Raw genomic sequence first — 27,438 nt, forward strand, 5'->3', positions numbered from 1 at the left:
GTTGTAAAGTTTGTGTGTAAATTTGAAATTCAAATATCTTACAAGCACGTTTAGTCGGTGGTGAATAAGTAGAAGATATCGGTTACCCTGTGTGAAACATTTATTGCAGGTATGGATTGCAATGCTTACACCAATGCTGAAGAACTATTTCACCAATATCGATTAAACATGAAGGTTGTTCAATTTGTTTGCAAGGTACATGATATGAACGACAATTCCGTTGACGGCTAGTACGAAGAGTTTGTTTTCTCACTTCTATTCTAAAATAATCACTTGCTTCGTAATACTGAATACGACGGGTTGTGTGTGTGGTTTTGTGTCTTTGGTGTGTGGTTACGCTTTTTTTTACTGCAACACTGTCTTTTGGCACATGTTATCAGAACTAGACCTAAATACGTTCATCGAATGGTGTTTTGACAAAGTATGTTGTAAGAATTCCTTTGCCTTTTACATGAATCGGTCCACGACAATCACACGAATAACCTGCTGCCATAAGCACTTTAGCCGTGTTTTCGGTCACCTGAGGGTTGTGCAAAGAGAAAATAAAGAGAATTCGTTTGAATCAGAAAGAGAAAATAATGAATAAAAATAGTGATAGTAAACTGTCAGAAAGCTCGATTTTCCTTGTTAGTTGAATATGTATGAAATGAATATGATATGTATAAAAGATTATATTTCTTTCCCAATATACATTGAAGGTTTACATAATTCAGTTATTTGGCATGATGTTCGCAGATGGTACATATCCGAAATGAAATTGGTTTAAAATAGTATGGACAGAATAATCGTCGTAGAAAAATGTGTACTTACAAAAAGAACTTTAAAAATTAATTGTTCATCATCTTTACAAAAAATTTACTACACCATCATCATGATCATGATTAAAAATCCATTGCCAGTCCATTTTGTATGAACATCATCTTCAATACTAAAAACGTGCAAGGACACCAGGACAGAAGCTAAAATTCATCTTTTGTTCGCCAATTCTTTAAAGACCAACCGCAGTCTTAGGTTAGCACGTACATAAACCTGAAAGTTAGTCCATTATGCGTGGGCTCAATTACCTGCACTCGTCCCATCACCCCACACGAATCCATTCGGGACGCCACGTTCACCGTGTTGCTCCAGATGTCGTACTGCGGCTTTTGGGCTCCAATGACACCGGCTATCACTGGACCATGGTTGAGGCCGATCCGCAGCCGGAATCGTTGGAATGATTCACGATTTATTTGATCTAATGCCGTCATGAGAGCGATGGCAAACTCCACCAGCACTACCACGTTATGCTCCTCGGTACGCTTTTCATCCTGTTCAGGTAACTCCATGTGTTGTGTTGGGGTCAACCCGGAAGATCGTCCACCGAAGAGAGTAGGACACATTGTTTGGAATTCGAAGAGCAGAAGGAGAAGAAAATGATTGAAGGACGGTGCAAAATAATCGAATTGAGAAACTGCTCCAAAGGAGCGCACGTAATGTAGAGCAAATGGTGAAAATAACGATAGGTCATGATGTTGGACGAATAAAAATTGATGGTATAATAACATCGCCATGCACCGGAAGCTAGCAGATGTTAAGGCAATGGGAAGCACCCCTAGACCCTTTTAGATAGTGAAGGTGTGTTGGGTGCTTCCCGTAACGTCGTTTAGCTGTTTTCAACGTTTACTAGCATCCGGCGCTGATGACGAAAATCAAAAGTTTAACAAGGTTTACCATTACAGTAGTCAGTGGTGATACGTACCAGCTCATTATTTTTCTACCAGGTTGGGCGTAGAAATAAAACGAACATTCATGAAATGGGAAATAAGTGAGTTAGTACAAGAGGAGCAGAAGTGTAAAAATTTCAAACAACTCGGTGAGTGTTAGCATCGATGCTTTTTGTAGCATGTTGCAAATCTATTAATGCTTTTGTTTGAGATAGAAGTTTTTTTTTCTCGCACGAATGAGGTTTGCTAGAATTTTCAACGATAGAAGCATTGCTGCGAAAATTTTCTGTTGTAAACGGAAAACTGCAGTAGAATCGAGAGCCTCTTTAAAACGGCCTTAAACCCAAAAATGTACAGGAAAGTTTATTGTAAATGGTTGAAACATAGAAAAGGGGACTTACGATGCATGCGTTTTTAATAGGAATTACTTACATAACCCATAAATAAAATTAATGCAAGGTGCCTATGGAATGTCTGTGCCTAAGACAGGGTCGACCTTTCACTGAGCCAAAATTCATGCGTTGGATGATATTTCTCAATTAACTCAAGAAAATTTCATGCGCACCACTGTATACACGTTTCACGTAATGAAAAGAAATGTTTAGACAGTGTCGGCCCAAACAAATAAAGCAATCAGCCCTTCTCCCTTTAGCGCTGCGGGTTGATGCCTGTGAAAATATTCGATGAATCAGGGAAACTTCGAAAGGTCCTGAAACGCTTAATTTACCTTGCCACATAATGAAACCACACTCATTTAAGGCTCACTATAACACCATAGCGGTTTACTGGGTACCCGCATTTTGATCTTGGCGCTAATAGGTAATGTCTGTTGGAGGCTGAATGCATTACTAACGCGTTGTAAAGTATGACATCGTTGCATATTACCTACCATTCTATGCTAATTTTGATTTTTTTACATTGTATAGCGTGGGTAAATAAGTAACAGCTGACCATGTGGTACAATGATTACGTTAGAATTCGTAATACTACAAATAACTATTGCAATAACAAATCATTTCCCAGTAATAGCTGTGACTGTACCTTATTTGTGATACATTGGACATAGTATTCATCCGTAGCCAAATCAAATAAGAAATCTGAGGGCAGTAAGAAGATCGACATGAACTGCCAAACAGAATAGGATGTTTTATTTTTTTAGTATGATTTAAAATTAGTGTGACTATTATTCGTGAAGTCTTCAAACAGTGAAACAATCATTAATTGTGTCGTGTTCTTTGGTTTCCATTATGTATGTTGTAAACATTGAACAAGTTGAAATAATGGTTTCACATTACTACGCCCAATATTCTTAGAAGAAAAATTTAACTACATAATTTTAGTGAATCTTTCTATTCATAGCTCATGCAGCATCAAAACAGGATACCAGGGAAATACAAATCGAATTGGAAACACAAATGTAGAGCACTTGTGCGGCGCAAGCACGAACGTAATGCCGCGTTTTGTAGGTATGGGAACCAGTTGTATGTTTTAAAGATAAGGGATCTTACCGTGGCACCCTCCTCTTTGCCGGGGCGCAATCCGGATGCAATCATATAGGTACTTCCGATGGTTTTTATCTTCTCGATACCGCTGAACTTTGGCTTGAGCAGGAGCTTGTCAAAGTCGCAGATAATCTCGTTCAGTAACCGTAAGCACTCCAGCCCTTGCTTGTTCACATCCGTTTCGTCGTAGAACTCCTTGTAGTTGGGTATAGAGGCAAACATGACCGCAACAGACGAGTAACTCTCGTGATAAAGCTCCTGCACGGCACGTTCCTTCTTGAGAAAGTGTTGGGCGACGTGTGCGGGCAATATGTTTTCCAATAAAATCTACTCGACCGAAACACGCCGTGCATACGTTGGCAAGTGGAACAGGACATGGCAAAAATCGTACGATGGTAGCACGGTGTAGATCCCAACACGTCAAGCAGCACACATTGTGGTTCGAAAGCGAAAAAAAGTAATGGGAAATAAGCAAACGGTTCACGAGGTTGCATGTGGCACGTTCCAGTTGAACAAAAACAGGAACCAGACAAACGCGATTAATTTACAGTTTTTATAGTTCCCACGACTACTAAATAGTTACCTTATTGATTCCGCGCATAGTTTCAACCTCTTCCTGTTCTACTTTGAGTTTCGCTTTCCACAGAAAGTCGGTTCGAGCGACATATTCACCTTGGCGATCGAGTGTGTGCAACACGGCACTTATCAGTAGTAGGTAAAGTAAGCCTTGAAGTCCTAAAGGCCATCTGTCAGAAGCCGAAGAATGTTTGAAGATTTCGATAAGATCTATTGTTGTTGTGTTGTTAAATTTATCATTTTCTTGCATAAGCTATAGGCTCAACATTTATTATTCAGATGTGTTTGGTAGTAAAGGTCTTTAATAAACACTTACGAATTGTCCAGTACGCCGTATGCCTCAAAGAGAGAGCTCGTCCATAAGATCGAGGATTGAACAGCAACAAATACTACCATCAGTAATCCCTTGACAAGAAAACCTGCTTTCAGAAAAGCGGACACAGCTGCGAGACTGATTGCGCACATATAGAGGTAGACGGGAGCAACAGGAGCAAACTCGTCGTCGTACATGATATCCTCGGTGGTGTTGTTCACAAAATGTATGTCGGCTATAACTAAATCGTCAAAGTTTATCTGCCAGGGAGCGTTAAGTGAAGGAAGTCAAAACAAAAATGATGTGAACATCAACGTTATGTTTGGTGCACGAGCTTAGGGCACAATTTTTTACTTACCACACTGAAAATGGCACAGCTCGCAATGAGAGCGGTGGCAATGAGGAAAATGGCCAAACGAAGACCACGGCTGGCAGCTATGACTTGTCCTGGGCCGTTGTTACCCGGAGGCGAAATGTTCGACATCTGGTAGTTGCTTAAGTATAAAAACAATCCTAAAGCTACAGCTGTTGCACTGAGTGAACCAATAACGACTACATTGCTGTGAATGCCAGTTAACGAAAAGTAACATTTTAAAGAATATATATTGTTTCGATAAGGATGAAGCAACCGCAACACTGTTACCTACCTTTTAAATACTACTATTTGTATCAGTCCTATGGTCAGGAAAAGAATGAAGGAGCAGATGAGATCAAAGCGAAAAGTGGGTTCGGGTTGTGCACGAAACAAGGTTTCTCGGGCCGTATTTCTATACCACATAGTAACAGGTTGCAGTTCCTTCGGCGGACCCCAGCACTTGCATTCACCGCAATACCCATCTTCAGGGAGCAGATTAGACTCGATCATCGCAATACTCTACAATGGTGCGGAATCCATGAATTGGTGAAACAAGACGAAATGGTCTCGCAGTCATTACACTTACCGCCAAGCCAATGTTCTTTGCCATCTTGGAGTCAGTGATGTTTGCGAACGGTTTATCTGCCCCCCAGCACTCGACATACTTAGTCATCTTAGATGAAGGGCGTGTGCGTACCAAAGGTCCCCCCGGCGTCGCTACCATGGGCGACCGGAGACAATCAATGTTGGAAATTGACATTTTGCGCATGTCACCGAAAATAGAACTTGACGATTTTCGCCGTTCGGCAAAAGCAATCAATCCTGTGGAAAGTGGTAAAGTTGCGTGAGTGAATATGCTGTTAGTGAAGGTCTGAGAATATATTACTTTATGATGGTAATACCAAGGCGAAATTCTATTGGCGAAATATTGCCTTAATATAACCTTACCTTACCTTGCCTTATATAACTTTATAAGTTAAGCATCAAAAGATATATGAGAGACGTGATCCTAGACTGAAATGCGATCCTGAATAGGAGTACTAGTACTAGTTATACAAATTTCAATATGTGTTACGAATTCTATCTTTGACCGTGCAATTAGACGAGGACAATTGTTTCGGAGACTTTTTCTCCACAGACATAGACACCCACAAGTGACATGTAAACAAATAAATGAGCGCAGAAATTTCTAGGAGAAACAAAGTTTTTTTTTGTTGGATTGAGCTACTTCAAAAAGTCTTGGAGAAAAAGTCTCCTAGACAATTGTCTAACTGCACGGTGATAAAATTTTGAATAACGTTTACTTTTTACTTATCGGTAAGTGCGTTAACTTAAAAAGTATCGAAATAGTGTATTCTGTTATAAATACGTCTTGGCTATGTTTTTAAATTCAGATATTAAACTTAACTAGTTAATTGTTGAACTCTACCAATACAAATTGATTCCCATTAGCTACGAATTGTCTCATTGTTCTTCTATCTGCTTTTACACCAGCGAATGGAATTCTACAGAGAGCAAAAAATTGCCACAGAAAATGTTATCATCAACGTCGTACCTTGCACGGAGAGCTTGCGACTTCCGACACGCTCCGGAAGGTGTCCGTTGGTGGTAATTGGTTCGACGGGAAGCGTCAGGCAAGATTTCTTCCTTAATTCTCCCTCATCCGCTTCGCCTGTCTCGTCGTCAGCAGCACCGTCGTTATCTAGCGTCTCCTCGTTAATGGTGGGCGGGTTAATTTGCACGGTTTGCTTGGAGTTTGGCGATGGCGGAGGAACCAGTCCGTGCCCACCGGAAGCAATATTGGCCGGAGATGGTGGCAGCAGTTGTTCCTGTTCCTCTGGAATAGTAATAGGCGAGATGGAGGTGTGCGAGCGACGCATGTCATCCGGAGTTTTGGGGGCCCGTGGAGTTTTCGGTGTTTTCGGAGGCTCCAAGACCGGAAGCAGGTGCTCTTGCTCGGGCTCGTTGATTTGCACCATCGCCGTAGGGGAGGGTGTGCCCAGGTTCGAGGTGGGTGTGTGTGAGTCGGTAGTTGTTGGCTTACCCAAATCGGTTGCAGGTTTCTGTGGCAGGGTTTATGATACGTTCAAAACCGGGAAAGGTACAGAAAATTTCATTTCATTAACCGGCTCGCCAATCGTTCAAACATCCTGAAGCGCTTGCGAGTAGCGACAAAGGTAGCATTTATTTGCCTATCTCAGTAATCCCTGGTTTAAGGGTTCCATTTTTCGCTTCAACGGAGCGGTCACCATTTTGAGAAGGACCTAGAATTCATAGCTCATGTATTTAAATAATGAGCTTTCATACAGGATTTGGTTGGCGTCGCAAGTGTGGTAGGATTTTATACGACAATTAAAAAAGATTGGAATAAACATGGTTTGTTTTTTGGCTGTTTTATGTGGTAAGTGTCTATTTCAGAAAGGCTTAACGATAATATTTTTTATTACAACTTTAAAAAAAATGTTTTTAACCGATGGTATGTACGTATTTCGAGTGTATGGGTATGGTGTATCGTAATAGATATTCCTTTTGTATTGTGACTATTAAAATATTATGTAAGTAGTAACAGTTTGAGTCTACTACGATATTGCCTACCACCAAAACCTAAGCTTCGCATAATGCCGGATCTTTAATTTATGATCTTAAAAAATATTATCACAAAAAGAGACGAATGAAAAAAAAAACATTTTCAATTGCCCAATTTTCTAGCAATCGTACAGTGAATAGATTCGTAAATAAGATGCCACGGTAAATCATGGCGTAAATATGTGAAAGCAACAACCGCTTAATCTCAGTATCGGAAACGGGAAACACTGTTGTTACTCCTACAAACACGGAAAGCAGAAGTACCGAGTAGGTTACTTACCTTCGGTGGCACGATAAGATATGTTTCAATTTTATGATCCGCCAAGTAGGACTCTCTAGAGGCACCCCCACCCGGTTCCACCTCGAACATGTCGCCTAGATAATCCAGCGTTGCCTTTGTGATGTGTACCCGGCTGAAGCGGATGCAGATAGTATTGTGTTGTGAGCCAAACCCGGTACCCGTTGTTAGGAAAATGAAAGAAAAACAAAGTTAATAATGGGTACGGGTGTGGGAATCCTTTCCCGAGGGCGATACATGGCGTAACCTCTTGGAAAGTTGTCCAGGGAACGCTACACGTCACTCTACGTCAAACGACATGGGACGACCAGAAATGGTAGAAAATGCTAACGATTATGCTACTACCCTGCAACACCGCCACTTTCCATATGGTTGGCCAGGGTCACGTCATCGCTCCAAACGTCGAACTGCCACTTCCGCAATCCCAGTACACCGCACAACACGTTGCCGGTGTGTATACCAATTCGCATGTCCACATTGAAGCCGGTTGCCTCTCGCACGAATCTGCAGAACGGGAGCAGAATAGAAAATATGATTTCATGAAGGATTGATGGTTTAGACGTACGGCATAATTCAATTTGGTCTTGTTACTGCCATTGCGATGAGGTGGAAATGTCACAAGTGCTGGCTGTATGAATGACACGGAATCGATTTTTTAACCTTTTCCCGGGAACCTAGTCTACTCGTGGATAAAGATAATCCTTTACAGACACTGAATCAAGATTGTTATACATGAGCTTTAGCCGTTGTTAGTGTTATGTTTTAAGAAAATAGTCAAAGGCAGACCGATAGGCGAAAAGCTGCGTAAAAGTAACATAAGGTAACCACTGAAAATCTCTTCAAAATTCGCAAAACACAACAACCAGAGGATAGGACCAATGGATCAGCTTTAAGATTTGGATTACAGTTTAAGTTTCATATTTATCATCAATGTTGTTGGCATGTTGATTTTGCAGGTGGAATGTAATCCTAAATGCAAAGAGATTCTACTACTCACCGAATTGCTTCTATCATTTGTAGTCCCATATTGACACAGTTAGCTGCATGATGTGGTCTAGAAACCGGCAATCCAGACACGCAATAGTAGCAATCGCCAAGAATCTTTATCCTCAGGCATTGATTTTCCTACAATACGACAAGAGCGAATAGAACGCGTAGCATAAAAATGTTGTCAATGATATACTATCAGAGTTGCTGGCGCTTAAGTTTATAGAATGTAAATGAGAGTGAAGACAACAAAAAAAGATTCTATTTGCACATACTTACTTGTGCGATCTGATCAAATCGTCCAAATAACTCATTTAGTGTCTTAACCAGATCGGATGCTGTCAACTGCTCGGACAGTGGCGTAAAGTTGACGATGTCCGCATACAAAATGGACACGTTGTTGTGTCGCTGCACGTGCATTTCGTGGAATCTGGTCTGGGTCTGGCCGCCGGCACGCTGGCAGGCGTCGGCCATCTTCAGCATTATGCTACGCTTCACCTCCGCCGCAATGTAGGCCGGTATGACACTCAGCAGGAGTTGCTCTTGTTGTTCTCGTTCACATTCCAACTTCACCCTTTGCTCAATCCCTGTCCTCGTACCGTCCACTGCGTCGATATGGGCCGCATCGGACATGATACGGTAGTAGAGACTGGAAACCGAAGCCGAAGCTAGGAACACAGTTTCCGCGAGCAACTGAGGGAAGAACGTCGGTGGAAAGTCGTGGACTTGCGATAGGATGCGATACCCAATGTGGACGATGCAGAGTAGCACGGCAAGCACCACTGATACCGGCCAAGAAATTGGTAGCATCGTGTGGACACCCTGGAAATGTGGAAAAGTAAAAGCATCCTCTCAGTGGAAAGTATTTGGTAGTATGAACTGTCTGTTGTTGTAAAACAAGGTTTAGCTTGAAATGAAATATTACGTGTTATGAAGATAAGATCCCCATGGTGAGCTAGATTGTATTCGAGTATTTTTTGTTTCGGTTTTATTATCATGAATGAACAACAGTATGCCTCTGTATAAATTGTTCGCTTGAGTATCTTTTTTTTGGAAAAAAATGTCTACGGAGTTTTCAAAGATACATTGGATCTAGAGCAAAATTAACACCCTGCTGCGTTTGTTGCCTTCTTGCTTTGGCCACATACAGCGGTTAGAGGCCACATACTGCGGTGCACTGCCAGGGCCGAATGAGGAGCACTTTACGGCACGAATTGGAATTGGGTATGCAAATGACAGATGGAATTCTGCGGGCGTAGAGGATAAGGTGAAGCTGCTTGTAATGAATAAGTGTTGCTTATTAGCAGAAAGAGGAGGTAACAGAGAATAGCGGGGCTGGAGTTGTAAATGTCGACACCGGACCGCAACGGTACAACAGTACAGTTTGGTTGTTTGGCGCTTTTGCATGCACCTGGTTTCACAACACTAATTAGTCTTTTTCATTCTTTTCTCCATAATACTGTGATCTTATTCACATTTTCATCATTATCGTGCTTACATGTTACAGTAGTCACTGCTAGCACAGAGGTTATGAAGAGCTGAGCTGGGCGATATGAAGATTTAATTGTGTCATGTGTTTTCAAAACGAACTGTACGTTACATAAAGGCATCATTATTCCTGCATTATGTTTCAGTACCGTGTTGTTGAGTTGTTATTTTTTATTATGAAAGAGATTATGAATTTAGTATTGTGGATGTAATAATCATGTAACGATAGAAAATAAATAATTATACTTACCAGTATCAGGGCAAACAGTGGCAATGGAGCGAGCTGAGTGCCCACAAACGTGGAAATGGCGCCAATCGTTCCAGTGGTTAGAATTGCGAAGGAAAGTGCAGCCAGGGGCGAGTTCATCACTGCTGGGAATTGCAAAGCCACCAGTATTCCACATAGCACTACGGATGCACCAGCCAGTAGAGCTAGATCGGCCAGAATCTATAAATCAACTGTTTTCAATTTGGATCTCGATTTTTCTTTGTCCATATTGTTTGTGTAGGTGCGCGATTGCAAATGGTTAAGGGGGGTTTGATTTAGGTGTTTTAGATTATTTAATGGCGATTCAATATACGGGTACAATTACATACGATAGGGTACATGGAGACGCGTAGGATTACACACATAGTTCATGCACGTGGTAGCATATGAGAAGAGAGGAAATCAGTAAATGGTACATACATATAAGTAGCAGAAGAGATAGAAAAGGGAGAGATAGATAAAGAGAAATAGAACATCGTCAACAATCGACATTTTGAAAAACCAAAAAAAACAGAACAGCTCGGACAGAGCAAAGGAAGAATAGCACAAGTTAAAGGAAACAATTTATCGTGATTTTTCGACATTAAGGAAAGGATAGTTTAGGATATTACGATCATTATACCACAGCGGAATTGCATTGGCTTAGGGCAGAATGCAAAGGGATTTATTACAACAGAACATCGACAAACAAACATATACACACAGATCCACGTTTGTTACATCATGAAAAAATTTAAAAAAATATGAAAACGCCACCTTACCGCATCATGAACGGCACAGAGTACGATAGACGTAATGCAGGAGAGTATCGAAATTCCCAGGCCGGTGATAAACAGCGATCTTCGAAGTCGTTGCCGATATCTTGTGTAGAGGTCATCTAGATGGGAGTTTTCTATTGGTGGGGATAAAAACGGAACGACGGAACGAGAATTTCAATTTTAAATCTTTGATACTTTGAACCGAATGAAAAATATAGAAAAGCGTACAAGGATAACGTTCTTCTATCATGGATAGAAGCTAGATGCTGGAGGCGGGAAAAATTTGAGGTTGGCGTCAACTAGGATCTTGAATACTGAGTGGATGGATAAAATTGCCATCAGAAAATGTTATTCCATCCTGTTTCTGTTTAAGCACTGGAAACGAGATTGCCTATTGAAGTAGCAAAGTGAAAGTGACATTGCAATGAATGGAAAACTGGATCCTGTGAATATGAATACTGTACGTTACGTCATGGACAGTCTGTCTAATGGGTTTCTTTCCATGATTGAACCATAATGACCTTCACAAAAATGCAATGACAAATATCCGTTAGATTTATGAAGATACCGAGTGGGTCGAACCCGTGCCGTTATGAAAAGCTTGGAACGGTTTTTGAAGAAGAACATTCTAATATTAACTTCTCCCTTTGTTTGTATCTTTCTTGATGACTTGCTAACAATATTTTAATATACATCTAAAGTCTAACGAAAGACTACATTGAATTTCGATACAATAAGAATGATGAAAAATAGAAATAGTTGATTGTGTTTCAAGTAGTTAACATTATACTCCATGGTAATTGATGTCATGCTGGTGGTAATGTAATAATATAAAACTTATGTTTTTTCAGTGATGATAATTTTATTGTTTAGCTTACATAGAGAACGTATACCTCCTTATAAGTGTTGAGGTGTTTTCAAACGAAAAGAAAGAAGTATATGCCATATTATCATTTCAGTCAACATCACTTCTTAGTTAAGGTCGTTTAAGTTATGCATGACTGATTTTCGCATCTCGTAACATTTCCAGGGGATTTAAATGTAGTGATGTTGAAAATCAGAAATAGTATGATTGTCACTTTATATTACAATATATTTTCCCTGATAGATTGGACAAATATTTACAAAATAATGTTATAAGGTAAAAGTTTTATAGAACTTAGCACAAACGAGTTTTTTTTTAATTTTCCTAAATATGCTAACGTTGAAACGTGGAATTTCGTTATTTGGCAATCAACATCCACCGACCGAACGTTTGTTTAATACCAACTCATCAAGAAAACAGAAACGCAGCTGGTAGAAACATCATCATAAGAATGCAAAGAAAAACAGTGTAAATGTTCCCTGGAACAAAAGTTTTTGCTGGTGTCATGCAATACTTTCCCATCGAAAAACCACAAACTTTGCTAAACTACCACGCTGTTTTCCATTGCAATGCTTCGTATTGCTCTTGAAGTCAAGAGCAACAACAGTATTTGTTGAAGTTCATTTCCTAAACAGCACTCAAGTAACTGCGTTTTGCTTGACATCGTTTTAAGGACACACCTAGCGTCAATTCCGCGAGAGTTGAAGATCTATTTTGAATGATTAATGTAATTTCAATCATAGTGGGTTGGTTTAATTATGAAGAAATGTTGGTTGATTGTTTGGCACGTTATAGGCTGATGACGGTTAGCCAAGAACCCAGATTTTTTAGGAGAAGAATGTTCTGAGGATGTGAGTTTTGCACAACCAATGCAAACTGACAGCTCATGCCTATTTTTGGAACTGTTTTTTGTGGTAATTATATGTGATGAGCGTTAATCAATTCTTTGAAGTAAAATAGAAAATTGAATGGTGATTAAAATCCAATCAAAGAAACTTTGGAATGTAAACACTTTTCGTTTCATTTGTATATAGCGTTCAACGGTAAAAATTATACAATATCTATTCAAATACGCAAATATAGAATTCAAAAATACACAGATAATTCATCGAGGATGCCCAATGTATAAGGCTAATGGATGTATAAGGCAAATTAGAATTCCTTTGGACTTTTGGTTTCTTATTCATCGTCAACATAAAGCTGATTCAAATTTATGGATATTAATTTAATTTTTATTCTTGTTCACCTGTTTTTTTATATATTACTTCACTGTTGCACTGAATTTACTTCATGTGGCCCCTATGATGCGATTGGGTTTTTTATTATACGAAACTTACTTATTTACTTACATGGGTAAGTAGGTAAGTACGTAGGACAGACTATCCAGCTACGGGTAAATAAAGTCACAGAAAGCCGAAATGGCAGGCCTACACCTCTTGAGGTTGTTGTGCCGATAAAGAAGAAGATACACAACTTACGAATTAACAAGAAGTCCCATTAACAGGAGGTCACATAGCACGAATACAATTTAAGAACGTGTAGACATCATGTCAGGTTTGCAACTGTCACAAATTGCGTTAAAATCGCGACACATAATTAAAAACGGATCAGAGGAACCATTACCGACTACGACACTACTGTACGTCCACAAGCGATCTAGCACAGAGTGACCTTGCCGGGACGTATAAGTTGAATCTGAAGAGCGGCGTCGGCGAGACGATCCGATAGTTAAGCAGTCCAGCGTCAGATAATCTCTGCGCGTAGCAGTTCCATTGTTTCAAAAACTGTACTGTATATATGGGCTTGTATGTGTATTGTTCAACTATTTGTGGGACTATGAACCACAGCCGGTATTTTGGAATGGTCTTCTAACCACACTTCTGTGGGGGTTTGATTACAAAACATATTTGTTACTTAGCACTTTTTTCTTCTTTATACGCTTTATCAAATTTGAATTATTGTCTTCAATATTTGTACAAGTCATGATACTATAAGATAAAGCTATCTTCTGAAACTTTCCCATGAAACCTGAATGGTACCTGTATGCTACGTGTTATTTGCTATATACTCGACTAGCAGAGTTTTAGGATGAAGAGTGGGTCAGAATGCAATTCTAATGTGAATCCCTGTGGCAAAATGGGGGTGGGTGGTACTTTCTAAAGTATTTAATTATTCACAAATCTCAAGAGTAAATAAGCTACGATTCGTGTTTGCCTTCCTCGAACAAAATGCAAATAACATTCAGTGAACAAAAACTATCTGCTTGCTTGAGAGTAAGTTAAGCTGCAAACATGTCTGTATGAAGAAAGATTTAGTAGTGCAAATATCGTTTAAAGTTTAACAGAAGTTCTTGTGCAGGAGAAATGTTCAGCCAAAACGTAATGTCAGTATGTGATTTAAGTTGAAAAACCTTCTATTTCTGTAAATCTCACGTAAACAGTTTATTGTTTTCGAACAGTTCACTGTGCTGAGGTTCTGAGTGTACAGTTAATTATTTCAGCTAATTGAACAGTTCAGGTTTTAAGAGATAGAGAAATTTAAGATGAGATAAAGAAAACTTTTTGCTTTTGTTTAATTCTGCATATATCTCACCAAAACTAATTGCACTAAGGAAAGTCCGTAATGATTAAACAACTAAATAATGGTTTATAACGTAATAATCTGTGGTGAGAACATATTTTTTCACATGAAAACCCCACTTGATAAAACCTTTGTTATTTGATTAGCTTATTATATACGACAAAATCAACACACTGCTAAAAGCATCGAATTTGAATATTTAAGCATGGTATACCTCAATAAATTAAAACCTGCTGAAACTCTAGTTTCGATGATAAGTTTGATTTTCGCTTGTTCATTGCATTAATAAAAAAACTAACGTGTCACATCCATACCTAGGTACACGTGCCTTTGGTGGTCGTCGAACAGTAGTGTATGATTAATTATCGAACCCTCCAAATCTCGGGGAGAAGTTATCTTTAGATTTGGGGCAAATTTTCAAGAAAAATCGCTACGGCTACGATCTTGTATGAGTTCATATTTTTGGCACCGTTTTCGGCCATAAATAACGTTAGGAAATGGTGAGCGCAATTTCCAATTTTCCAAAGAAAGACAGATAGATTGCGACATCTAGTAATTGCCTTTCCTTTTAAGTGCGTTGGTAAATTGAACGCATAATTAAATGTAAATTGGACCTTTTCAAATGAAGCGAAGCTTGTTAGATACTTTAGCGGCATACACTGCTTCTTTGTATTTCATAATTTTTCTTTTTGTACATATACCAGACAAATGTTGTTTTTAAGATCGCGATAAAACACTGATATGCGTAAACAAGAATCTTTATGCTTCTTGAGTGATGCAAAAATGTATTATAAAAACATTTGCTCCGTAGTGCTGATTTGATTGAAATGTATGGGTGTTATAAAAGTTTGATTGTCAGTTTGGAATAATAAATCATTTCATAATAAAGGATTGGTATTTATTAATCTAGAAGGTTCATATTTATTAACCTGCAATAGCATCCTCTGCCTTGTCGTCGTCATCATCCTCGTTAGGTTCTATCTCTAGTTTATTCATTTCACGCGATTGTAAAGAAACAGGGACGGTAGTGCTAAATGGAAAACAGTTTTTACTGTTTAATGCTGCAAAAACGAATCGGACATGAAATAGCGTTGTGCAATGCGAATATGTCTATTGTAGGTATAAATAGCATCGCTTCCCTTTTTTTCTCACTTTTACACTAACACATATTTATTTTAGCTGACATTGCATTGAATTTACGGTGCACATACTATTTATCACATGAAAAAGAAACAATGACAGCAAAAAGAACAAGTACTTTTAAAATAGTCAATACAATTAAACTGAAACTCCGATAAAATAACCACATAATACAACGCAAACCTTATTTATCCAGTGAGTTTATTTTTCTATTTTAACCATTGCCATTTCAAATGGGATTGCATTGTCATTAATTAAATGGTATTGCATTAATTAAATTTACACCTTTCACTATAACGCTCTGTTTCACACGTGAGGGAAGAGCATTCACAACGAAAAGGAAGTATGTTTGTTTCAGACTTGTTTCGATTTGAACAATAGAACACTTTTGTTATAGCTTTTTAATACACACGATATTGTTAGGCAACTGTTAACGACGGCAAAAAACAGCAAATTGATTCAGTTCACTTCGTAGTCAGCCTCCATAGTACGAATAAAGACAAAACAAACATCCTTGAACACTGAATTAACGTTTTTCCAACTGATATCACTGTTTATGGCGATCAAGCGTTAAAACCAATCAATTCATTAAATAAACGAATGTTATAGCTGAATAACCAGGACAATTACGTAGTTGAACTTGCAGATTCACTCACGTTTGCGGGGCCGCTTGATTAGCACTATTACCATTTGGTTAGAAGAACAATGGAAGTAATGGCTCTTGCTGTAATTATCCTATCAACACGAAGCTTCAATAACACCGGAATCGAACTGCAATTATTCACTTTCAGTAATCAGCGCGGTAAAACATCTTCGAAATCGTTCTACTATACGTACGTTCGATCGTGATTAATCAATATTGATTCTATTTTTATTTCGTTGTTGTAGTAACAAACGTTGTCAAAGACACGATACGAGCTGTGAAATACACTCACTTATGTTGATAAGGGAAAACCTTCCACTGAGAGATAAATATTTATCACTTGTTTTCTGTGCATTATCTCCGGAAGTACGACAATTTCGTCATCTTTGAAAAAACTCCCAAAGTACAATGTGTTATCATGTATCCGCAGCCTGCGCGTCGTTCGTTAGACTGAAATTTATTTGCATTCCAAATTCAGAATGCCCTTTTGACACCACACAATGACACAAGTGCCAACACAATAGAAATGAAGGCTATAAATATCCTTTTGAATGGAGCAGTCAGCGTGAAAACATGTCAGTCAGTGTTGGCACTATGAGCGCGTTGCGACCAGCGCAATTTATAAATGAATCCATTCCACTTTCACAAATGTTGACCCTCACGAACAGCACTGGAGAAGTCGTGTTAGAGCAAAGGGCAGATATCTCGCGAGAAATAAGAACCGCTTAAAGTGGAGGATTTTGAGATATGATACTGCATCCACCAACGAGTGGACAATGTACACCATCACCTGAGCGCGGCGGTTTGCAACCGAGCTGTCATCAGCACCACTGCACTGTGCACTCAAGCTGAACGGGCGTACTGCTCCAATTTCGAAACTCATCTAAAGCGTCGCCTCGAACAGGCAACGAACGCGATTGTTAGACTCATCGACGCGTCCCTACCCACAAATAGCAAGTTCGATACACTTCCGGCAGCCGAACAACTGGCGCCAACAACACGAAAAGGACCGTCTAATATCGCGTCCAGCTACTGACTGAGCGAATCCCGCCACGAAGGGTACAATTTTTATAGATTCACAGTACATGTGGCGCCGCAAAACAGGTTCGTGAAACCGAATGGAGAGCCAAACAAGACCGAGGAACTGTTGCACGTTGGCTTTTCGTAAACTGTTGGGTTGGTTTAAGATTGCAGCGCGGGCTTCATGGAGATGGTGAGTGGGGCTTCGGATTTGACGAAACCGTTCGCCTGCGCAGTTCGTGCCGCAGTGGGAACGCGACTCACGGCGGATTGGAATCATGTGTAAAAAGCGCACTTCGCCAGCAACACGTGCTTGGGGCAGTTCGGGTGTGTTGTATTTCTTTTTGCTTTATTTTGTATTTTAGTTGTTGCGTGCTTTACCCCACAGCTACATGGACTAGTATTGTATGGAGCGATAAACAAACTGGCGTTGTCTAGCATCAGCTACAATCGACAGGCTTTGAAGTAATCTTTGACAGCGCAGCCAGAGGATCCTTAACATAACCGGTACAATGAGGTCACTGTAAGGTCGCTGGTCTACAAGGCCAGGGTCACGGCACTACGACGAATTGGATAGGTTTCATTCATAACTGTTGTTGAATGATTATTTTCCTAACCTAACTTTCCCGTTGGAATAGCATTGCAAGCCAGACATCGTACTACGAAGTGCTATAGAATTAGTGGTTTATCGATTTAATAGTGATTGTTCTTTTTGCACACAGGACAAACGAATTTTATCAATGAAAAGGCTCACTGGCAATAGCAGCCTGTGGATTTTGTTGCTTTCGAATCGCAGTAGTGATTTGCTTGATTACCAGCAATGAATGTTTTAATTCTCAGTGTAAAAATGAATCCATTTAGTTTATCAGCGTTCACCAAATGTATGTCTTCGTACGAAGAACTCTTTTCTTTTGCGAAGGCATATATTATACGACCTTTCAATATGGTATGCCGGTAAGTTTCATCAATTATAATCAGCAACCGGCGGCTAATTAGTATTATCTATGCAAATGAGATAGGTTCCCGTGCTATAAAATTTAAAGCTAAAAGCAGGATTCTCACATAATGTGGAACGTTAATAGGCAAGGGAAGTCGAAGCGCTTTTTCGCTGCTGTAGCACGTACTTTATCATCATCTTATAGCGTCTACGTATAAACAACGAGGTCGAGTTGGCTTCATAAATTGAATCAATCTCGCCGAAGGTGCGCTTAAGGGGGCACTTGATCTAGTCTCGTTGCATCCGTGCTGTGCAGAGGTAAAAGTTTGCAATTTTACCGCTCTTCTGTCTGCTCACAATACCCTTCAACCTAGCGAACGAAACATTGACTGCACGTGAATATCTAGATTGATATTGTTGCATCTTTTTTGTTCCGTTCGCCGACCAAGGAGCGCGTGACATAATCAACTTTCTTGCAATATATAAGAATGGGAGTCAAGTTTTATGGGCAGGTTAAAGCGCGGGAAGTAACTTTGGTGTACCTTTTCCAACCGATCGTTTAGTCCATTAGCGTAATGACTTTATTTATATGGCAATTGATGTATGCAAATTCACAATTACTTCCGCCGTTGTGATTTAAATTAAGATAATATAAATGCATTCGTGATATGCAAAGGTAAACGCTATTTTGCGATGCATGTTAATTTATACTTAATTGATCTTAAAGTGCAAAAAAGGACATTGCAATGAAAGGCTCTAGTATCAGATATATAGATACAGTTCAAAAATAAGAAATAATAGCATTTGCGACTATTTCACACCAACAGTAGTTAAGTGAAAGTGTAAAAATATGGATAATACGTTGCTACGTTTTTGATGTTGAGCAATGGAAAAAGTTTTGAATTGTGTTGAAATGTAAGAGCATCCTCATGATTATGAGTACAAAATAATTCAACTACAGTAAGTTTTACTCACCCGAAAGAATATCATCTTCTATCCGTTCTTGCATTGTTCTGGAATATCTTTCAAACGTCATTGTTGTCGGTATGTTCAGTTCATATATCATTGCGAAATTTAAACCGTTTTGTTCCAGGATTTTGAATCTACGTTTAACACTCCTTCACACTATCGTCGGTGAAATGGATGAATACATTCGGCACTGCAACATAACAGCAAATGAATTACATAGAGATATAGTTACTTGAGTTTTTCAGTTATTTCTGCAATGCGCACACTTTAATAGATGATGCAATGTAAGCATTAGATCAAATAGCATCACGAAAAAAAATGGTATATAACAAAAGCGACATGATGAACACCTGTCTTATCGGAACATCAGAAAACAACGCAGAATCGTGCAGTCAACGGTGAGTTTTGTGATTAAACGTTTCTTCGAGGCTTTGAGCATCGAACGGAAGGAAACATTGATGTTCTATTACTGATCTGATCACAAGTGTGTCATGAAAGTGCTCAAGCATAATCCCATTGCTTCAGCCAGGGATGTGACTAAAACGTTGAATCTCTCCATGTTTTTAGCATCGAAGGGAAAGAAACATTGATGTGCTATTACTGATCTGGATCATAAGTCTGCTGTGAAAGTATTCAAGCATAATTCCAATTCTTCAGTCAGGGATGTGACTAAAACGTTGAATCTCTTTCAGTCAAGTTTTTAGTTCAGACCGCTAAGTTGCTTGAGGGAATGCATACGTATAAAGTGCAGAAGACTCCGAATCGTTACGAAGGGCAAAATACTTTGAGAAGTGAAGTAATTGTGGGCTTTTTCACAGAAGAAGATCCAGTCAGATTCTATGCATAATTTAATCAGCGGAGCTAAGGTGTGCCGAGATGGTTATGGTATTGAAGTGGTTTGAGATAAATATGACAAGAGTTTACTAAAGGTTTCTTTTTTGTTGACAGAATGTCAAGGAGCGGTCAACAAGGTAATTTTCTTCAGTGTTTTCTACATGAAGCATTTTGTTGTGGGACACCAGGTAGATTTTCAAACAGCAGATAAAGCTTTTAAAAAATTATAAAGTTAAAACAAAGTAAAAATTTTCTTATTTTTCATTTACTTTTTCTTCTTTTTTTTCTTTTATAATTTCCACTGCGGAAGAGATTATGTCGATATGTCCACCTTCTTCTTTGACGGCACAACAACTTCAAAAAGCCTAGGCTCGTCTTATCTGGCTTCATTGGGCTTGATTTACCACGTAGCAGGATAGTCAGACCTGCAGACGAGGGTTTGGTCTGAATTGGATTTTTTAGACCGGTTCTGTCGGGTGAAACCGGCGCAGCTACTAAATATAACACCGGACAGTCCCAGTTTCCGCCTTTACCAACAACCTAATTTGTCAGAATAATCTATACCATAACCATACATACAGCCAATAAATTCGTTCAATTTGAAATTGAAAACATTTAAAGAACACACATGAACCATGGTGAAGATTTTCTTGCAAGAATTTCATAACCTTTCTTCCGGTTCATCTCAGTTAACGACGTTCCGAAAGGAAGAAACATATACAATTTTTTCGAACGGCTGAAAATATCACAGCAGAAAACGACCAATGGATTATTTCAATAGACCATGAAATTTCCGCTAGACCACCATTACGGTTCAGATTTATTCTAAAACCCCTCATTTCATCTAAATCATCCACCGAGGAGGGAGGATCGTGGACAAACGACGGTTTTGCACTCGAATGCGTATGACGTGCGACCAAAGCAGTGGTGAACGAAAATAGATCCAGGAGATGGAAATGATACTCGGAGTTGGAGTGGGAAGTTATGAGCGGCAAACCGAAGAAGCTGCTTACTATTTTTTACTTGTTTACAAAACAACATTGGATTTTCCTCTGAAAAATAGTTGAGTGTTATTATGCGGCATTGCTAATTGAAGTTGCTTCTGCTCCACAACAAGTACACGAGTTCTGGGTGTTGTAAGACCTAAAGTGGATGTTGTATGTCCGTTTTATGTGTGGCATTGCACGGTACATATTTTCTATATTTTCCAATTAGAAGCAATTTTCCATTAGTTGAATTAATATAAATGGTGTAATTCTCGGAATGACATTTTTAGCAAATTTAATACGATCCTGAAATAATGTACAAGTCCAGTGTGAGTGTGTTTTTTGCATCTAAAGCTGCATAGAATCATTGGCGGTTCCCGTCCATAACCATACGGTGAGCGCGCTAAGCGTGTTTTCGAAAACACCGACTCTCAGATCATACCAACATGTAAATATACAAAAGTAATGGAACACAAACGCAAATAAAAACGTAAACAGTGAACTAGCGTATTTCCTTCACTGCGACTGTTCGAGACCATGGCAAACGTCACTAACACATTCATTTTAGATCGTTCCCGGCTTGGCAGTGGCCCTTACGAATGCCGCAACATGTTGGACGCACACCAATGCACACCGTTTTATCATAAACATTTCTGCAGCACGCGATAAACATGGGTTCGGGCGACTACGAACGATTATCAGTTTACCATACACTACTCAGCTGTTGCAGCATGCCGTGCTCTTTTCGTTATGTTACCTACTAGCGAGCAGTGCTAATCGAAATTGAAAAGTAGTGGCAAATGTCGGCTTTTTGATCACACTGCTGTCCCAGTACGCAAGTGTTGTAGAAATACGCAAAATTATCACTACCACCACATGCAGAACGATCGATGACCATCCTCACCATTCAGCAGCGGATGATGCTAAATGCGGACACTTGAGCAAAATCGTTTGATCACGAGGTTGGTCGAGCGCGTTGTATTATTTGGACCATGTTCACTGTGCATCATTTCCACCGCCACCAAGCAGCAGTTGGTGGGGGCGAGTTTTAGTGGTGTTGATTACGCGTCCTCTGTCGAGATGATCGTTTTAGTTTCGTTTCACTTCCTTCGCAGGGTTTGAGCGTGACGCGAGTCAGATTATTTTGGCGCGTTCCTCTCGCATCATTTTGCAGCTTCGTACCGACATTGGAACGTACCATCTCCAATCGCCAAACGGGACACTAAGGAGGGCGACCAACTCCTTATCTGATTATCTGATGGCGAGTGTTAATATTGTTAATGCTCTACCGTCCGGTTTGGATTTTTGACGAGCGTCAATTCCACGCACATAAGCCGCCGCCAGCGATGTTTCCATCCAATTACACTTCAACCTGACTACACCCAAATGTGCTACCACGACCACGAGCGACAGAGAGCGGCAGAGAGCAGCACCGATCCAGGTTGCGATTAGATTGCTTTTAATTTTAATTTTAATATTCATCGGTCGCTAGTGATGGTGGATGAGAGTGCATTTGCATGATAGGTGCAAACAATACAAAGACCACGCCACGAACGGCTTGGGTGGCAAAAATACGGCTACCAAGAATAAAAATATACAAATTATACATGTGAGCCAACGAGTAGCAATGTTCGTATGGTTCGAGACTGTGCGTAAGTGTGGAAGGTATGTTGTTTTATTGCATTAAAATATTGGAAAGTGAAAGAACCATGAAATGTTAGCCTTCATAAAACAAAAAAACCTACCATGATAATATCAAAGATATTTAGACCAATGTGCGAAATTTCACGCTTATGGAAATATAGTTTTATTTCAACTTTTGCTAAACACTCCCACGTTGCAATTTAACGATCCCATTGGATGTCCGAATTGCACGACCGTTGTTGCAGACGACTATTTTTCTTGTCGCACGTGCCGTGTCACACAATCATCCAACAAAACAGTGTAGCAAACTCGTTTTGCACCCTTTGCCTGATATAATTCAAATCTAGACTTGGCAAAGGGAAGGGGCAAATCGAGAGTAGACGCTGCAAACCGCGAAGGTGATTTGTTTTAATATTTCATAAATTTGCCTTAGGCAGCTGAGAAGGTGAAGGTTACGAATAGTTTGTGGTTTTTGAACTTGAGTTCGCAAGTGACGAGTAGTAGTGTTTGTGTAGCACTCATATAAAAAATAACGCTTTCACGCTACGTCCGCTAAGGCTACGATCATAGGGAGCTCGTAAGATTTATGAAAAAAGCTATGCAAACATTTGAAAATATTGTGGAAGGGTTTTTGCTTATCAATACGACGGAGCAATTTAACATCCGTCGGCGTCTGAGTTCGATAAGCATTTTGATTATATTGGTATCTCGTGCGGCATCGAGCGATGCCAGATAAGTGGGTAAATGTAATAAGCTAAGGCACAAAATTTCATGTCCGCAATTAAACGGCACACTTAAACACTGCAATTCATTCGTTCTAAACAACGGCTTTAAGTCGTTGTTTATTTTGCTCATCCTTTACCGAGAGTGAACCGCACTGCGAACGCGGCAAATGTGTTAGAAATAATTTCACGAGTTGCGCACGACATCGCATTCTATCCTTTCGTTAGCAAGCGACCGTGAATGATGAAATATGATTGCGTGATGTTTCGTTGCCCGTTCGTCGCGCTTGCTGTTTTGACCTAGCCCTTTAGCTCTGAAGATTTACACCGACATTCGCTCTTTCGTTTGTGAGTTTCAAGAGCGGGACACAATTCAACATAACAAAAAAGTCACTGACCCGCTACCTGAAAGATGCGAACAACGCATTAAACAACATCACCAAACACTGTAGCACACCTGATCAACTGTAAAAGAACTCGGAAAAGGATAACACTGATATCACTCTAGATATCTATCGATATAAAATGGTCCCGCAACGCAACGAAGGCATCGGGATTTCAAGCCGGTCGCGAATCAACTGTCGTCGTCCATCCCAATGTACCGCTGAAACGGTGCCGTTGACGAGATAGCAGCGCGCATGCGGTAGCCGATTGCGGCGTGACGATAGTGAGAGTGCGATTAGTGGAACAGTAGGTGCACGTTTTTAGCGCTAGCACTGTTTTCTGCACGATCGTCTATATGTAGCGCATGATGTGTGCGTTATGTTTGTATGCAATGTTATTATACAAATAGTACAACAAATTGGGTGGGATGTATCATCCCGAATTTTAAACGTGACCTTGAAAATACCTATCATACGAAAATGGTGCGGTACTGTAACATAATGCTAATGTTGCTCCCTGCAAGACACTTGAACACATACCAGCTCTTCTTTCTCCACCTTCGCATGGATTGAATCTGCCAAAGCCAATCATCGCCGATCGTTTTCGCACTCACGAGATACAAAATGTGCCGATTTACGGAACAAGTGAAGGGGAGTAGTGTTACAGGAAAGAGGAAATTGTATAATAAATTGCATCTTACACCATCGGCTGCATGCATTTCAGTCGCTCGGAAGTGGTTCGTATGTGACAAAATCGTCACACCCTCAACAGAAAATCGACAATTTTGAACGTTTGATTGTAACGTTTATACAAAAAAATATGTGACAAATGTGACCAGCTGCTTGTTTGGTTGAGAAATGGATGGATCTGTGTCCTGCGCTTGTAGTAAAAGCAAGACATAATAATCATTCCTTCGTTGATATGATGCTAGTATGAGATCATAGCTCCGAACTGGTGGAGTTTGCTCTTTCTTTTAGTGTTTATGTTCGATCCACCTGTCGGTTGAACGGATGCTGTAAAGGAGAAATGGCCAAGATGTTAAAATTAACAACGAATCTAACTAGCGCGACCACACCCATCTCGGTTTCTTATCATTGGCAAAGTTGTTATGGATGAGATTACAAGGTACGAATATGTGTGCGTAAGCTGTCTTGGCCTTTGCGAAGTCAAGGTGCAGTGCAATTTTGTTAAAGATTCAATGTCTTTTTCAAAGTTCGGAAACAAAGTAAAAATTTATCACAATGCATAAGCGTTTTCAACGCTTTTTATGCTCGTTGCAGTATATGTACTATTATTATATTATATTTTACATGCCGATACTATTGGATGCACAATTATGTTTAACAACATTTATTACTGTTTACTCTGCATTTCAATGTAAAAAATGGACACTACTTTACCATGCTGTTTACTGTTTCAAAGGAATCTGCCAATGAGTGCAAAATTGAGTAATTTAATCACCGATCAACCAATTTGATGAACCACATGGCCCCGCATATAAAATATATTAAAAATAGCTTCATGCAGATTCTACAGTCTATATGTTACTAGCATTGCAGGGCGACGCTAAACAGCATGGTGCTTCAATTAAGTTATCTGATTCTTTATGCTCGTCATAAATATGTGCCCCTTTGTTGTGTGTTTTGCTTGTTTTTACGTTCGACGTTCTGGTACATTTTGTGTATTCAAATTCTTAAAAAATATCAATAATATAAGTAACAAAATCTACTTAATTTTTCACATCTGGTGGCATTTGTTTAGCGTTATCTTTATTTTAATTTTGCTGGAAAAAGCATAGCCATGAAAAAAGACAAAAAAGTAAAAATATGGTCTCGGAATGGACAGTTAGGTAAAGTGTGCAATTAACTTTGTAGCCATATGAGATAATGTGATGAATATAACAAAATATAAGGTTCATGCTTACAGCTTTATTCCAAAGGTGCTGATTTTTAACAACTCTTTTCTACGTATATAATCAGTGTCGGCATTAAAACGATGCAATTAGCTCGGCCTGAACAGAAGGGACACGGACATAGTTGACTTGAACAATTTAGTCGTTTAGCTAATAAATATAGTAATACATAAAAGTCAAGCTTCAACCGAGCATGCCCGGGATAAGGCAGTAGACAAGAAGGAAATACATTGAGGAATTTGTACTCCATGCAGTCATTATGGGACTGATGATACGGTTAAGAGCCGTTATAACTACAATAAATAAATAAACATAAAAGTCAAGAGCATTATAGTTTTAGTTCTACGTACTAAATTCGTAGACTACTGTTACGAAAAAAAAAACAATTTAAATCGTACGAAATTTTTCATATTACTGTGCTATTAGTTTTTTATGTTTTTTAATTTCTAATTTAATTTTTAATTTAATTTAATTAATTAACTTTAATTTCGTACAATGCATATTCTTATAGCATATAAACATCTTCTATTTAAATTAAAAGTAGGCACGCTTTGGTATGTCTGTGATAATTATTGTGTGATGATAACCGAGCTGTATTTTGCTTTAATATTTTCGTTTGTTATCGAGTATGTAATTGTAAAGCGAATGATCACATAGTAATCTATTTTTATTCCACATAAAGTGACTTTCCCAACGGAAAACAACATGAATTATGAATATATAATAAACATACCAATCTTGTTTTGTTTTTACTTTTTTACCGGCAGAGAATTTCTATCTTCACTAATAATACACTTAGATCTCCATTGTATGCATCAACATATTTAAGCAGTTAAAAAGTACAATGGTATGCCAAAAACAAAAGTGAAAATTTTCACAGCTTTTAGTGTCAGTAAATTGATTTATAAAGAGATGATATGTGGTTTTCTATGCATTTCAGTACATTATTATGCTTCTTTATTATGTTTAATAAAAATGGGTATCAAAGCACATTATAATTAATAGAAAGTTTTAATGTTTTTCAAACATAAATTGTTTGATAGAACAAAGAATAAAAACAATGCCAAACGAACGCAAATGTTAAAATAGCTTTAAATACAAAGTCCAAAGTTTTTACTGGATGATACCCTTTAAGGAAACGATATCAAGAAGTTGTTTGCAATAATTTCTTTTTCGTGCAGATGCAATTGGTTGGTAAAACATTTAGTTAATTTATTCACCAGTTCAAGTAAGCATTTCAAACGCAGTTAGGGAATGGAAATGATTAACACATTTATTATAATTTTTGATAGAATTTGAAGTTGTTTAAAATAACGATTTATGTAACAGATTTTCACAATTTTGCAGATTATTCACAGTGAATGATTTAATAAATAAATAAAAAACCGATTATTGTACCAACAAAAAATTATAAATACGCATTTTATGAAGCGTCTCCACTGTGTGGCAATTCGAGACTCGAATTCGAGCTAACGTGTATCGGAGCAACCCTATTGGCAATTGAAACGTATAGCTGCGGGGCCACGAGCGTTGAGACTGCGTCTCAAACCTCCTCAGTCACTCATTTACCTCAAAAAGTCACTCAAAACCAAAGTCTCCGTTGCCTCTTGAGGATTCCCTCAATTTCAGTACAGTGGTGACCTTACTGGATTTGACGTTGACAACATACAGTGTGTGACGAGTAAAATGTTTTCATGTATTTTTATTTTTTGTTTCTACCGTATTTTTGTTTCAATTTTATGGAAAATATGGTCAAAAAAATTGTGGTTTGTTGATTAAAAACTAAATCATCATTTTCTTAATTACAGGAGCTTAATCCATCAATCATATTGCAGTTGAAAAGTATCAATTCAATTATAAAACATGTTCACAACTTTTGTCACACATTGTTCCAAAAAGTACGTTGCGGAGACATAAAAACATCATACCGTACGCCAAAACATTGTGCTTGTACGATCATAATTACGC

The 27,438-nt window shown here is 38.9% G+C and overlaps 1 protein-coding gene across 1 annotated transcript; it reads right to left on the minus strand.

Annotated features, from left to right (window-relative positions):
* Positions 1–388: 388 nt before the first annotated feature.
* On the minus strand, positions 389–19,085 carry LOC128709005 (adenylate cyclase type 2). The gene is made up of 17 exons (XM_053803988.1): positions 18,995–19,085; positions 10,838–10,968; positions 10,059–10,256; positions 8,600–9,142; positions 8,331–8,458; positions 7,679–7,837; positions 7,316–7,448; positions 6,005–6,512; positions 5,036–5,271; positions 4,742–4,968; positions 4,453–4,654; positions 4,098–4,354; positions 3,789–3,951; positions 3,212–3,532; positions 1,739–1,753; positions 1,065–1,307; positions 389–520 (listed from the first exon to the last, which is right to left on the minus strand). Exons 1-17 carry the CDS (start codon positions 19,083–19,085, stop codon positions 389–391), a joined length of 3,687 nt encoding a protein of 1,228 aa, XP_053659963.1.
* Between the last annotated feature and the right edge of the window lie 8,353 nt (positions 19,086–27,438).

The sequence above is a fragment of the Anopheles marshallii genome, chromosome 2 (genome assembly GCF_943734725.1).
Source record: "Anopheles marshallii chromosome 2, idAnoMarsDA_429_01, whole genome shotgun sequence".
NCBI classification, from domain to species: Eukaryota; Metazoa; Arthropoda; class Insecta; order Diptera; family Culicidae; genus Anopheles; species Anopheles marshallii.